At 35.8% G+C, this 15092-nt stretch overlaps 1 protein-coding gene across 5 annotated transcripts in view; it reads right to left on the minus strand.

Moving 5' to 3' along the window:
• The window catches only part of MCTP1 (multiple C2 and transmembrane domain containing 1), a 594727-nt gene that overhangs the window by 167741 nt on the left and 411894 nt on the right, over positions 1 to 15092 (minus strand). For all 5 annotated transcript variants that reach the window (XM_025387620.1, XM_025387618.1, XM_025387616.1 and 2 more), the window contains one exon: positions 14303 to 14396. In XM_025387620.1, coding sequence (XP_025243405.1) covers positions 14303 to 14396 — 94 coding nt within the window. The remainder of the gene's footprint in view (positions 1 to 14302; positions 14397 to 15092) is intronic.

The following is a 15092-nucleotide window of genomic DNA, read 5'->3' on the forward strand; positions in this document are numbered from 1 at the left end:
ATCTTTTTTCCTCCAATCGTCTTCATCCTCTTGCCTACAAGTTACCACCCTCACTTTCAACTCACACACTCCATGGAAGATAGTGATCAGAAAAGAATATTTTGTTCCTTAAAACACACTGCAATAGGTTTTATTTGGCACATCAACAACTTTATTTTCTCCCATAGAATTCAGATATAAGCATAAACAGGCAGATTCAAACAGTTTTCCAAATACAGTTAAATGTAAGATACTAGGCAACACTTTTCAAAATAACCGTGCCACATCTTAGGTAGTTAGTAGGTCACACGCATAGGAAAAGCTGGGTAATGTTTTCACTGTCGGGTCAATCAACTAACAAATATTTATTACTTACCATGTAGCAGGCAGTGTTCTATTTGTTGGGGAAACAGCAGTGAATTAAACAATTTTTTAAAAATCCCTGGCTTCATGGAGTTTACATTGAAGAAGAAGACAGACAAGAAATACATTTCATAGTATCTTAGAAGGTGATAAATACTATGGGGAAAAATAAAGATGGGAAAGGTAATAGGGAGTGTTGGTATGTATGTGCAATTTTTAAAAGGGCTGCAGAGAAAGTCGTGCTAAGACAGTGACATGCAGGCAAAGAAATGAAGGAGGTGAGCCTTGGGTGACCCAGAGGAACCGACTGGAAAAACCAGAGAAGTAGCTGGGCCAGGCATTTCCAGGAATATACAGGAAGCCAGTGTGGCTGGGGGAATGTTTTGGGGAGATCAGGCAGGCAGGGGGTTGGAAGGGCAGTAGTAGGTGACACAGAGAGGTCTGGAGAGAGTGGCAGTGGCAGGTCTCTGAAAAAACCTGGTTTTAACTCTCTTTAAGTGGGGAGGTTTTGAGGGGTTTGATAAGAGCAGTGACATGCTCTGATAGCTGCTGTTTGGAAAATAAGGTAGAGAAAGGACAATGGAGGGGTAGGAAGAAGAGTTAGGAGGCAAATGCAATAATCTAGGTGGTGGAATGCGGTTAGATTCTGGATATATTTTGAAGGAAGAATCAACAGGATTTGCAGATGTCAATATTTAATCATCTAATATACCCTCATATTATTATTTGATGGTGAAAAACAATTCATTGAGCTTAGCCAAGCCAGTTCTTTTTTTTTTTTCCCCCCCCCGCAAGGAGAATAAGCATTCAGCAAGGTGCTCAGACTAGATATTTCTAGAATCTGACAAACAGGCTAAGTTTAGGTTAAGGAGAGAGCAGGCAATTTTATCTTTACTTTCTATTCTTTTTCTTTTAAAAAGGTATCTTTTTACAGTTATCAGTAATGGATGCCAACATCAGGTCTTTCCACACTATGTTATGTTTGACTTATTTAGGGAGTATCCTTCTGTCACTGCATGATTCAAGGGCAATTAAAAATTAACAGCAATTTCAACCAACATAATAGTAAATATACAACATCAAATTCTGTAAACTTACCACTAAAAAGCACAGACTACAGTTGTATTTTTAAAAAGTGACTACATATAGTTAGTATGCTTATCTAGTTTGCTAAATAATCCTTTAAATGACTGCTTTTTCAGACCTAAATTTTACAGCCTTGATTATCTGCCACTTAAACAAACAAAACCAATCAGAGAAATACTAGTGATGGAACTAACCATTAATTATCTCCTTAATTATTCCTTCCTTTCATCCTTTTATCATTCCATTTAGGCCCTCTGATAGGCTGCTCTGCTTGCTGAGAGTACCTGGGTTGTGGGGTTGACTCTAGGATGAAGTTGATGTCTCTAAAGTGCACTGTATTCTGCAAAGTTTCAGACAGTGATACGAAGCAGCCCTCTGTAATGTTTTTATTCAATACCGTGTGGCTAGAAGGACAAAGAATGAAGGCAGCATCCAAAGTTGAAGAATATTTTGTTTCTGATAATTTCTGAGAGCCTAAATATATGAGAACACAGATTATATAATCTATTGTCTCCCTCTGACTCATTTTTGTCACAAGACTAAAGCAGACCTGTGGGTATCAACTGGCTTTTCTTGAAGCCCCATTATTTTGGCTAAAAAGAGTCAATCTCTCTCCTTAGCAATGCTAGAAACTGGAGAATTTGGTTCAGATAGAAAATAGAAATGGTGGCAGTGCTGGTTGAGGGCAGGGGCTGTGGGATTGATTGCTTTAATCGCCATGAAAGCTAGGAAGGAAATCAGCGTTCCTTGAGGACATGGCAATTTTCCATGTTGACAATTTTCTAGAGAGAAATAGGAATGCTTTTTGAGGCATTCATTACTTATTGAGTGGCTGCTGTGCTCACCCCAGAATTATAAGTATGATTAAGACATAGTCCAGCTCTCAAGGCATGCACAGTTTAGAGGACACGATAGACATGAAAATACACAATTATGATGCAGAGTTGTAAGGGCCGTAATAAAGGTAAGTGAAGGGTGCAACAGGAGCAATAAGAAGGAGGCATGCCATTCTATACTCTAGAACATAAAGAGGGAAAGGAAGCAAAGAGTTTTCCAGCAGCTATGACTCTGGTGATCTATGGTGATTGTACAGCTCTATCACAGTGCTTTTAAAAGCGAAGGACAATGACATAAAAAGTAGGCTGACATTTTATGATGAGAAATTTTTCGCTTAAATGTATTTGTATATTCCTTTAATAGTCTCTATAATACAAAAACCTAGATAATGTGTTACCTAACTACTATAACTAGATACATAAAAATATTACATTAAGACTCATACTTTTATCCATAATCTAGTTAAATACTAAGGGCTATTTTTTCCTATGGGTCTTTATTTTTTTAAAAAAATCTCCCAGGAGAATTAACATTTGAGAGACTCTTTTACCCTAACTCATAAAACAGAATCTGTAACAGAATTTAAAGCATATATTCTATTGTCCCAATCCTTTTTCAGGGGTGAAAAGCCATTCCTACAACAATAAAACAAACATCAGAATTGTCTCCAATGGGCGTCTTTTCTGGCAATCTTCAAAACGGCACCAAGGATTAAATGGGGTGCACTGACTGGCTAATTCTCTCTCACTCTTAGTCCTTGCTCTTTGAGGTCACAACACTGACATATTGATAAAGAATGTGGGAAAGTCTGTACCGCCCCTGCTCACTTGCTACCTGTTTTGTGGGCAAGTGGATGACTTCAGTTTGTGCAAACTACTGGTTTGAGCATTAAAGTGACTCAAAAGATACTGAATGATATTCTTGCTCCCGCAATAGAGAGTTAATCCTGATCCATCGGTGGTGGGCTTTGTCCAGGGTCATTTTGCTGCTGACAAGGAGCACAGTTTGCTGGATGTGATGTGTTATAAAAATGTGTGTGTATGAGGACCCAGTGACCACCTCTTTGTTGCCATGTCTGAAAACACAGAAGGCTTTCAATAGCATGGAAAGCAATTCAGACCCATAGGGGCCTTTTATTTTGCACCTACCTTGCACAAATTAAGTTCTTTCACTTAATTTTCTCAGTTGCCACAGTTTGAAATGACTATATTTTCATCTTTTAAAAAATATAATCAAGGTTGCCATCTATCCCTTATAGAAACTGGAATTTCAATCATAACATATAATAATGTTATAGTTGAGGGAATTCCATAGGGTCCATCAGAACAGAAAGCAGCATATGTTGAAGACATCTTCCATCCTCCTTTTGTCACTGGAGATGGGGCTTTGACCTTATCCTTTTCCATCAACTGACCTAAACATATTTTAAACATCTGATTGGTAGAATTACATTAACTCACACTCTTAACTAGGTCCCCACTGGGTCTGATTCTGGGACTGAATAATAATAACAAGCCTTCTCTTTTCTCACTGAGTCATGAAGCAGATTTCATTATGGCAAGAAAATTGACACCCTAGAGTTGTGGCTTTCAACCTACTAGATCTAATACTTTTTTTTCATATTGAAGATTTTGTAATGTCCTCTTTACTATCCTGGAATAAAACTGACTGACACACAATTTCAAATTTTAATATAATACCAGAACTGTATTATAAAGGACGACTAAATAGAAAGTTGTTTACAATAAAATCATACCTTGATTTATTCAACAAATATTTATTGAGTGCCTATTATGTGCCAGGCCATACAAACAGAAAAGGGAAATGTGTCCACTGTCTTCGAATTTACTTACAGTGGGAATGGGGGAGAAAGAGAATAAATACCGAACAAAGTTACTAGATATATTGTATATTAGAGAGTGATATGTGTTAATAAAAAAACAAAACAAAACAAAACAAAAACAGAAAAAAATAGAGTAGGAAAAGGGGTTTGGAGAGGGTAAGGAGGGGCACTGCTGATAGATTTAATTGGGGTGGTCTGAATCGGCCTCATTAAGAAGGTGAGGTCTGAGCAAAGAACTGAAGCGGGTAAAGGAGTAGCCAAGTAGAAAAGTGGACAAAAGTAGAGAAACACTTCTGGAGAAAAGTGATTCAGGTAGAGAAAGAGCTAGACCAAAAGCCTGGTGTGCTTGAGGCCTCTGATACTGGGGCAGGATGTGCAACGGGAAGGTGAGTAGAAGATGTCAGAAAAGTAATGGGGAATAAGGTAATTAAGTGCCTTGGACACCATCTTAAGGTCTTTGGTGTATACTGTGTGAAATGGCAGCCATTTGCAAGGCTTGAATCAATAATACTATGTATTTCAGGATGCAATCTAGGCTTAGACAATCATGAAACAGATTTTAAACGTATAGCAATATCTATATTTAAATGCAGGATTAAATTTTCATTATGTAAATTTACATCATGTAGGATATGTAGCATCCCCAACCCCAGTTACCAAACACCAGTATGCTCCCCAGACATTATGGCAACTAAAATTCCCTCAAAAATCTTCAAAACACCCATTGGGGCAATACTACCCTCCTCCTAATTGATAATCATTGTCTAACAGCAGTAATTCTTAAACATTTTTATCTTAGGAACTCTTAAAAATTATTAAGGATCTCAGAGAGTTTTTATGTGGGCTATATCTATCAAAATTTACCATGTTAGGAATGAGAACATTAAAAATATTTATTAATTCACTAGAAATAATAAATCCATGACCTGTTAACATTGGAATAATCAAAGATTATGTAGCCCTTGGGAAACTCCATTGTATACTCATGAAAGAATGAGAATAAAAAAGGCAAATAATATCTTAGTATTATTATGAAGATAGTTTTGGCTTCAGAGATCTCTGAACGGGTCTTGAGGATCCCCAGAGGTTCCTGAACCACGCCTTGAGACCCGAAGGTAATGGAAATAGATAAAGCTCAATGTAAATATAAATTTAATTCCTCTGGGATCTAGAACTATCTGAAAAATAATATTTACAGAATTGTGTGTAACTGGATGCATTTTTGAGTCTTGGAATTGAACCATATTGATAAATGTTGGGAAGCTCAAAATTAATGACAGAAGAATAAGAAGTGAAAGGAGACAGATGAGAAACTGGAAAACAAAGAGGAAGGAGACTATGGGATCTATAAAATGAGAAGAGGCCGTGAGAAAATTATGCCTAAGTTTTTAACAGTTTAGATAAATTATGGTAAAAACATTTAAATACTTCATTTTCAATTCATATTTAATATAGAAACTATATGCAAGTGATTCGTTACAAGCTTAGAAACACAAAAGTTGTTTGGTCTAAAATGAGCATAAAAATACATTAGAAGCTCCTTTGTTTTTGCAAGGCTTGTTAGACACTTTAGGACTTATAGTAAATATATACTCAGACCTCCCTGCAGAAAAGCATGAGGTTTCAGATAAGCTTTCCTATAAGTAAATTAATTAGCTGGTGAGATCTTTTGCAGTGAAATAAACTTTTTTATGCTTAAAAAAATTAAGTACTCTATTAGGTGATTAAACATTTTAAATATATTTTTTAAAACTAAAGACAATAACTGAAAATTGTCATCTGTTAAGTCTTTGCCTTTAGAATAATGTCTTTGTCTCTTTATTTCTCTTTTACAAAATATCTCATCCAGGAATCTGTTATTTATCTTGGTACCTACTACAATATCTTAGAATCTGAAGGCTTGAAAATAAATCTTAAGAGGTCAAGTTCAAAACCTCATCCAGGGCTTGCATTATCTCTGCAACCAGGTGGTCCTTCAGGCTCTGCTTCGAAAGTTTTAGTAATGTGGAAATCATTACCTCTACGAGAATCTCTGGATCTATTTTTTGTTGGCAATTGTAACTTGTGGAAAATGTTTCTTCATATCGTGTATAAAATTATGTCTCTGTAGCTTTTTATCTATTCTATAATTTGCCTTCTGTAGTAATTAGAAAATCTTAATGAAATGATAGGCGTGAAGGGAGAGTACAGCATCTATCATGTAGAGAATATGTGATCAATGTTCGTTACCTGCCATCCTCTGCTGGACACTGTGGATGGCTTGCTGAGCATCCATTCTAACTACCTGCTAGTGTCTCTTCCTGATCTATAGAGGACATTAGGCCTAAAGTGACATTTCTAGATTCCCTTGCAGCTAGAGATGTAGATGTGATTTAGGTTGCATGAATCAGATGTTCTTGCCTAAGACTTGATATTAGAATTCAATTAAGTGAGAGCACAAGGAATCAATTTTACTTCTGCAAACTGCAAGCAGGGGTCATGTATCAGTCGTCACAATGTCTTCCCAACTTGTTAATGTCAACAACTCCTTGGTTCTGTCATGTGGCTTTAGTACTAACCTCTAGAGACTGAATTTAGAGTCTCCTTTCTTAGGACCTTCCTGTCCCGCAAAGATTCTGTGATTTATTTAATACTTTATTATAAATACCCTTCTGATTAAATTTTCTAGAAGGAAGTTGGCTCTTTGGACCTAAACCTTGGCCATTTACCCCCCTTGCTAGCTCTTATCTACACTATCCTCATGACAGGCCTTTGGATAATTGATAAAAGAAATCACATGCCCTCAAGTTCTTCTTTCCTCCAATACAAATATGTTGGTGGCTTTTGTGGAAAGATCTAGATCAGTATGCCTGCCCTGCCATTTACAAGCTGGTGTGCGTGTGTGTGTTGATCATCAAAGAGTTACCTAGCCTCTCCGTTACTCTTCGGTTTTCCAGCTTATAAAGTGGGAATAACAATAGTCCCTACTAAGGGTATTGGGAGATTAGTTATATGTGATCAGGGCTCAATAAATGTTAGTTTTCATTATTATTGTTATTATTATCATTCCAGCACTATTCCCAATTGACTTGATTTTAAAACAGCAGATATACCAGTTGAAAATATATTCTGGTTAGTCAATGTCCTTCTTTAAAGAGTATTCACAAACTGGATTAATACCCCAGCATATCTGATGAGTCCCCAGTAGAATATCACTCTCAACATTTCACCTTTATTCAATGTAAGAGAATTGATGTATGTATAATTTACTCTCATGGAGTTTAAACTCAAATCCTAAAATCTTTTCTTTATTTTCTATGGTTAAAGCAAGATATCACAGTTTAATACCCAGGAAAGACTTTGGATTTACACTTTTTAATGTTCATCTTATTGAATTAAGCCTATTTTTTGTCTGCAGTACAGGATTGTATACATATACTGGTCTCACATAAAATGAATTAAGTAGCCCTCCTAGCAACTTTGGTAAGGAAGCAGTCAATTACCTCCTCAAAGTAATTCGTAAACACATTGAACAGCTTAGACCAAGGACGGAGCCCTGTAACCCACTTGGCATCCCCACTGACATCAATCCTTTAATAATTACTCTTTAGGCTTGACTATTTAGTCACTCACAAGTCCAACTATACTATCATTTAACCCAAGTATCTCTGTAGTAAGTTTTATTTTTTTTTCCAAAAACCTAGTTAAATCTAGATCCTCTCTATTTGTAGCATTTCCTTGATCCATTGTTCTAGAAAATACATCCTTATTTGCACAATTATGTTGCACTGTAACAAAATATTTTTTAAAAGTTTAATTTTAAACAATGATTCTAGCATCATGAAAGTATTTCTTCAAGCACTGATTGAAATCCTAGAGCTAGCCCTCTGAGCCAAATCAGCAATTTGCTATTTCTTTACTCAAAGGATCATTTTGTAATCTTTGTTCTACAGAACCCGATTAATTATTTTACAGTATTTCTCTTTCCCTTATTTCCCATTGATAGTGGGACCACCACTTTCTCAACCCATAGTCCTTCACCTCTAGCGCATATCAAACCCAATTATCAATCTCTTTTGTCATCCCACCTATTCTTCCAGGGCAGTATCTTCTAACCATGTGACCCGCATATGAATCACATATGATTTCTGTAATTCTCTTTAAAACACTGGCTCAGATTCAGGCTTCATCAGCCCTTGTGCTAAATTATCATTTTCATTCCTCTTTTTGGAGATATTTGATAACAACTGTTTGGTTTTAGAAGAACACTTTTTCTATATTTAGAATTTGGCTACGTTTTAAAAATGCAATTACTAAAGAAAGTAACTTTAATTTCTATGTAAGATGTGGTGACATAAAAGAAGGAAGAACAATGATTTGCTTTCTTTCCGTGTGATATTTTTATTTGTTTAGGCTCATTCTTAAGGAAAAGATTTATATAGTATTAATACATTTATCATGTATATGTGTATAATCTTGTTTTTTAAACCAGGTATAGTACCGTGATAAGAATAGCAGGTGTTGTATATTTTTGATGCATTATAAATTGGATAAAATGTCTGCCTTCTCATGGTATATTATCTCCTTAAAAGTCTTCTATGAGCATAATTATTAAAAAGCAAATGGAACATTAGCTTATGTAATGGAAATAAAGCATACTTTGCTTGAGAAATGTCCTATATATTTTGTGTTAAAACTTAAGGTTTTTGTTTCAAGCAATATAATTTTCAGATCTTAAGATAGTAAAGTTAAGAAACTACAACTATTTGCACACCCTCTCTTGTATTTGGTAGATTATTTTATCCTTGATAATATACCAAGATGAAGGACTTCCAATATATTTCAAATGAAATTACGTAGAACTTAAAGGATTTATATTTTATTTTCTTCCAACATAAATTTTAAAGAATGATTGTAATATCTAAGGCTGCATTTATCAGACATTGTCAATTTTATTAAATATGATGATGACAATTAAAGGCACAAGCTATTAATTCAAACTGCCACAATTCTATTTTAAAAAGCAACTTAGCAACTTCTTCCAATTGAGCAATTGTATCCTATAGCCACTTGAAGTAACAACTGCATATGTCTTAAGCTATTTGCTAGAGTAACCCACCAAAAGTTAATTTTTTTAAAGGACAATATCTTGTCTATGTCAGGTATATGTGCTTGGTATTTCTCCAACTGTATGTAAAACTTTCAAAGATCAGACTTGCCTTTTTCTGTACAGCTGCCTTTTCATTTTCTTTCTCTGAATAGACCCATAATGTTCAGGGAAAATATCAAGAATAATAAATCCAAATCTTTGTATAAAATATACCTTCATGACACACTCAAACTGGAAATCACAGGAACCAATAAAAATGCAGGCAGCCTCCTGATAATGAGGTCAGAAATACAAATAAATTTACTTTTAATGAAGACTGGAGGCACAGTAATCAAAGTGTTAAAATTCATTTCATGCATATCTCATTTGCTTCTTAGCTGATATTTACCACGCAATTCTGTGAGAAAGTAGAGGCCTAAGATGCTCCAGATAAATGGCTCAATTAATTGTACAGAGGTAGACCTCTTTGAGCTGAGCCAGAGCTGTGAGCTCTTTATTAAAAGCACTATTCTGTAGCCCATAACCTTGTTCCTTGACTCCTCTCTGGTTTCCAATTTAAACAAGTCCCCATGCGGCCTGCTCTAAAGGGCTTTGTCTCCCTGTCATTGTTAAGAGAGCGGAGGCATCCTGGAAGTGTGAAATCAGACCTCATGAGTTGAACGGTTCCCCAGGGAACGCCGGACTGCGCAGAAGGTCAAAGTCATGGGCCGGACCATCTAAAAGTGTCTGATCGCCGGTCTGTGACACAGCAAGTTGGGGGTGGGGGTTGGGGGGGGCGGGAGCTAGACTGAAGAGGACTGAAATTGAACACATCTTAATTAAAGCCCACAGACAGCAAAACAAAATGTTTTCTAGGCAGCCTGTCAAATGGGGCTTAAATTTAGCTCTGCTAATGAATCTGAGCTGCTAACTGTTATTTCTTAAGATAATAAGACTCTCACGGAAGCTGATAAAAAAACTGTAGCATGTCTTTTTCTGCTGTTTTGTTACTTAAATATTTTCCAACAATGAAGACAGTTTTCCAAAAGAAAAACATGGGAAAAGTCTATGCAAATAAAGGGGTAGTAAACATCTCTCTTAATAACTAGTAGGTTTCCAGACTACGGGGCTGGCAAGTCGCAAGTCTTTATGCATAGCCTTGTTTTAGAAAAAGATACGCTCATTTAAAGGGACTATTTCAGTGACACATTCTGTTAATTGTAAAATTCTCTCTCTCTCTCTCTCTCTCTCTCTCTCTGTCTCTCTCTCTCTCCCTCTCTCTCCCCCCACCCTTTTTCTCTTCCTCTCCCTCTATTGTTTCCTGAAGGAGACGGCGCATTAATTTGAGAGATCAATTCACCTGGTGTGGAGAAGTTTTATATTAGTGTACCTTTTAGTACAGTGAAAAGGTAGGACATCTTTTGAAGGGTTTCACAGTTCTCCCATATCGCTGTTTCTGAAACTGAGTGGCTGGTCTCCCTGGGGAAGCTACGACCTCTTCCTTAGGAGCTCAGAAAAAAAAAAAAAAAAAAAAAAACACAGAAAGAGAGCGAGAACCCAGGGGAAAATGAAATGAAGGGGAGGGGCGGAGGAGAACTCTTTTCTCCTTCTCCTCTTAGAACTTGAAAGAACCAATAGGCCAGGTCTAAATACTCTGCAAAGAAAGCATCACTCAATATAGGAGACTTGGAATGTTCTGTTGAGGCAGAAATTAGGCCCTGCTCAAGGAAAAGAATAATCAGAAGCTAAAAAAGACAAATGATAACACAAACTATTTCCTACCACCCAAAGAAAAAATATTTCTTCGTCCCCGCCGCCCTCCCACACCCCACCCCACTGGCCTTTCCTCACAATTTGTAGAATTTTAAGGAAAACTTGATCTAGCTGCAGAGAGATCTTCCCCAGTGAACGCAGGGCCAGTCTCTAGGTCTTGCTTTGATGGTGCGGAGAGACATTAACCTTTTCACTGGTTAGTTGAAAGGTAAGTAAGTTGTACTGAGAAGTATTTTTCAGTGACTCAAACTTTTTCCCTTATGAAGAATTTAGCTGACCAACTTTTCAAACCACAGTGCCACTTTCTCAGGCTGTGAAAAGATGCCCACAATTTGACTGAAATCTCAATCCACTCTTGTGCCTTGCTCAATGCATGTGTATGTGTGGGAGTTGTAAATGGAGGCCTTAACCACCAGAGTTAATCTCTTTTTAAAATCTGTATTAACCTTAATGATTTGAAGTGCACTGTCCAACACTGGGCTATTGAGACCAAAGAAAAAACTACCCTCGACCATCAACAGTTTATTAGGGGCTTAACTGAAGTGACCTACTGTAGTAGTGTTCAGCTGAACAAGGCTATAGGCTTTTTGTGGAAAGGGAAAGAATTGAGGGTTTCATTAAAAAGTAATTTGTGCTTTATACTCACTCATTCAAAGAGAGTCTCAATTGCTCTTTATTCACACAGAGTTAATACAGTATCACAATGTTTCTCAATGAATGTGTTGTAACAAAAGAAAAATTTTACATTTTGAAAGGGAAAAATTCTTTGTAACCGTAGTAAGATTGATGGCTACTTAAAACACTATAGACTCTTTCTTTCCTGTGCTCATGTCTAATGATGGAATATTATAATTTAACATATTTTGCTGAAACAATGGGAGTTTAGCTTTATGTTCAGATCATTAAAAAATATCTAAAAAATAGAGCTAAGTTGGTCAAATATAAATTTGTCTCGTTAGACTTATTTAGAAAAAGTGTTCTGAAACCAACCGTGTATCTTATAAGTAACAGGCTCATTTGTACCATGTCAGAAAATGTTCTTGCCTTAGCACAGACAGTTACCAGTGATTTAAAATCACCCCTCTACATCGACAAAATTCCTAAATGGATGCTAACTTGAGGATTTGAAGACAGCGCTAGTCAATTGCCTCTTTTCAAACTATTGCCTAATAACTTGTAGAGCCTGACTGTTATTATCCACTGAGACGCACATCATATCTTTAAAGTTCTTTGAACAAGTAAGAGAGAAAGCAGACAAAAAACTTTCTTGTGTCCCAAATTTAATGACAAAGACAAGGAAGCATCAGGATACACACATATATGTGTGTGTGTGTATGTGTGTGTGTGTATTTATATATATGTGTGTATATATAAAGTATCCTTTTCAAAAGTAAAAATAATTTTTAAAATTGGTAGTATATTCAGACATTTCTGACTCAAATATATAGTCTTCAATTTTTGCCACCATCACAAATGTCGTAAAGACCACAGAAGGTCCAAGAGTGAGCAAGGTCAAAGACTGAATTATCTTTTTGCCCCTGAATAGTTCAACATCTCTCTTGTTCAATTCAGAGCACATTAGATTATAAGGTCAGCATGAAATGGGGAATCATTAGATTTATATCTCTAAAACTGGAGGAAAAAATGGAGACTCTGTTATTTAGTATTCCCCAAATTAATGTTCATTTTATCAAATGAAAATTACGTCTCATTGAATCCCCAGGGGAAAGGCTATTGTTATTCACATCAATTTACATAGAACCATTAGGAGAGAAATATCTCTATTTTTTTCCAGCTTTGAGAGAACATGTATTTTAACTTCCATAGTGGCATACAGGCCAACTGGGTTAATCTAGTTTGCATATTCATGAAGTTTGAAAATCAATGACAGCTTCTCTCCAAGAGAAGACAAACTTAAACAATTCTATCCAATTGTATAATGGACAGGTATGTAAGCTTTTGAAGTAAATGGTACATGCATTTTTCTAAAAGAAATAATTGTGCCAGATTAATTTGATTATAATCATACTAGAAAGAAATTTCATAAATAGGAAAATGTATACATTTTACATTAATTGTTTTGTACAAGGAGCCAAATTAGCATATATGCAAATATTACAAACAACCTACTCTCCCATTTTCAGGTATGCCTGTTTTGAAAAAATATGTGACAACTGTTATCATCTTCTTGATTACAAATGAGTTGATAATTACCTTTTTAAAGGAACTGTAAACTAATATTTTAAATTTTCTCACACATGGTCACTTAATAGGCAAATATTAAAATATAAAAATATTGCAGTTTTGGAACAAACATCTGCTATTTTCATTTGAAGACATGTTATCTTTTATTTGTTTTTGATTCTGTTGAATGAATTAAAGAAGTGCACAGTGATTTCAGATCCTTGGATGGTAGAAAAAGTACATTTCTTCCCGTGAAATAAGTTTGTTACCTCATTAGGATGATGTGGCTGAATGTTCACAATGGTAAGCATATTTCCAGAATGATAAATTGATATTTTCTTCAGAAACAGTGAAATTTGCACAAATTGGTCAAGCCAGTCCTATTTATTGTCTAACTCAAGATGGATAATTTAAGGAACAGTATAAACATCCCCCAAATCCTTATGAAATTAAATCATAAATGAATGGTCACATTGTTATAAATTCAAAATAATGATTTAATTCTGGAAATTGATGAAATAATTGCCATCAGCCCGCTTGTTAATATGTTACAGAAATAGCATTATGCAAATCAGGAAGCTTTAAGAGACAAAACTAATGTGGACATTTGTATAGCCTTGTTTCCTACTTTAAGAAATTTCAAACAATCTAGAGGCTTAGTTTAGATCCAAAATTATCTCTGGGATGTGCCAGGGAATTTGGACGACTAATGAGTTGGATCAGCAACCCAAATATCAAGAGTTCATACCAAATGATTGAGTATTATGCATCTAAACTTTTCAGTGAAATATCCAACAGATTTCATGCATGTTTGAATTATAAGTGTTGATGCTATGAGGGAAGCTGATTCTGTATAGCACTGGTTCAATACCTGGAAATAACAATACCTGGAAGAAGTATTTCTACTACATTGATTAAACTTTGAAGAAGGCAACAATTCAAAAATCATTTTGCTTTTTAGTGTTTATTTTTAATACGTTACCCTGCCTTTAAAAAGCAGAGTTACTATAAAAATAAGGGGGTTGGCAAATATTTCTAAGATCAACCCTGAATCATTAAATTATTTACTTTGATGATCCATCAGGTGAAATGCAAAGTTGAATTATTAAATGGTGTAGACTTCGTGTGCTGCTTGATCTGAGCAATAGGAGAATTGCATCATCTCTTACCAGTGACGTCAGCAGCCATTAACCCTTCCGCTCTGATGACTTTCACCTGGAGAAATCCCACATCTTTCAGGTTGTGAAATATCCTCAATGGGCTCTGAAAGACCCCAACATCAGTATTAGAAAAGGGAGGTCCCAAGGAGTCTTAAAGAGTGTGCTGAGAAAACATTACATTTTTTAGTTTATCTTCAGACTTTGGGGGTAAGAAGATCAACATTAAACATTAATTATTATTTTTTTACTATTTTCCTCTTGGTGAGTTTTGGAAATTGCATGCACTAGCTGAGGATTAAATTACCTAAAGACTGTTTTCTAGTATTTATTTCAAAAGACTTATGCAATTCTACATAAGAACTTAAGTAGTTCTACATAAGTAAAATACATACATAATCTTTTAACATAAATCAAGTTGATGACTAAAAATAAATTCAGGCTGGGAGCGGTGGCTCACGCCTGTAATTCCAGCACTTTGGGAAGCTGAGGCTGATGGATCACAAAGTCAGGAGGTCAAGACCAGCTTGGCCAAGATGGTAAAACCCCATCTCTACTAAAAATACAAAAAAAAAATTAGCCAGGCATGGTGGAGGGCACCTGTAATCCCAGCTACTCGGGAGGCTGAGGCAGAGAATTGCTTGAACCCAGGAGGCAGAGGTTGCAGTGAGCCAAGATCATGCCATTGCACTCCAGCCTGGACGACAGGGCAAAACTCCAACTCAAAAAAATAAAATAAATTCAAAATAGTGAGTAATTTTTCTTAAATTTATAGTTTTATTTGCCATTTTAGTATGTATAG

Source organism: Theropithecus gelada, chromosome 6 (genome assembly GCF_003255815.1).
Source record: "Theropithecus gelada isolate Dixy chromosome 6, Tgel_1.0, whole genome shotgun sequence".
Classification (NCBI taxonomy): domain Eukaryota; kingdom Metazoa; phylum Chordata; class Mammalia; order Primates; family Cercopithecidae; genus Theropithecus; species Theropithecus gelada.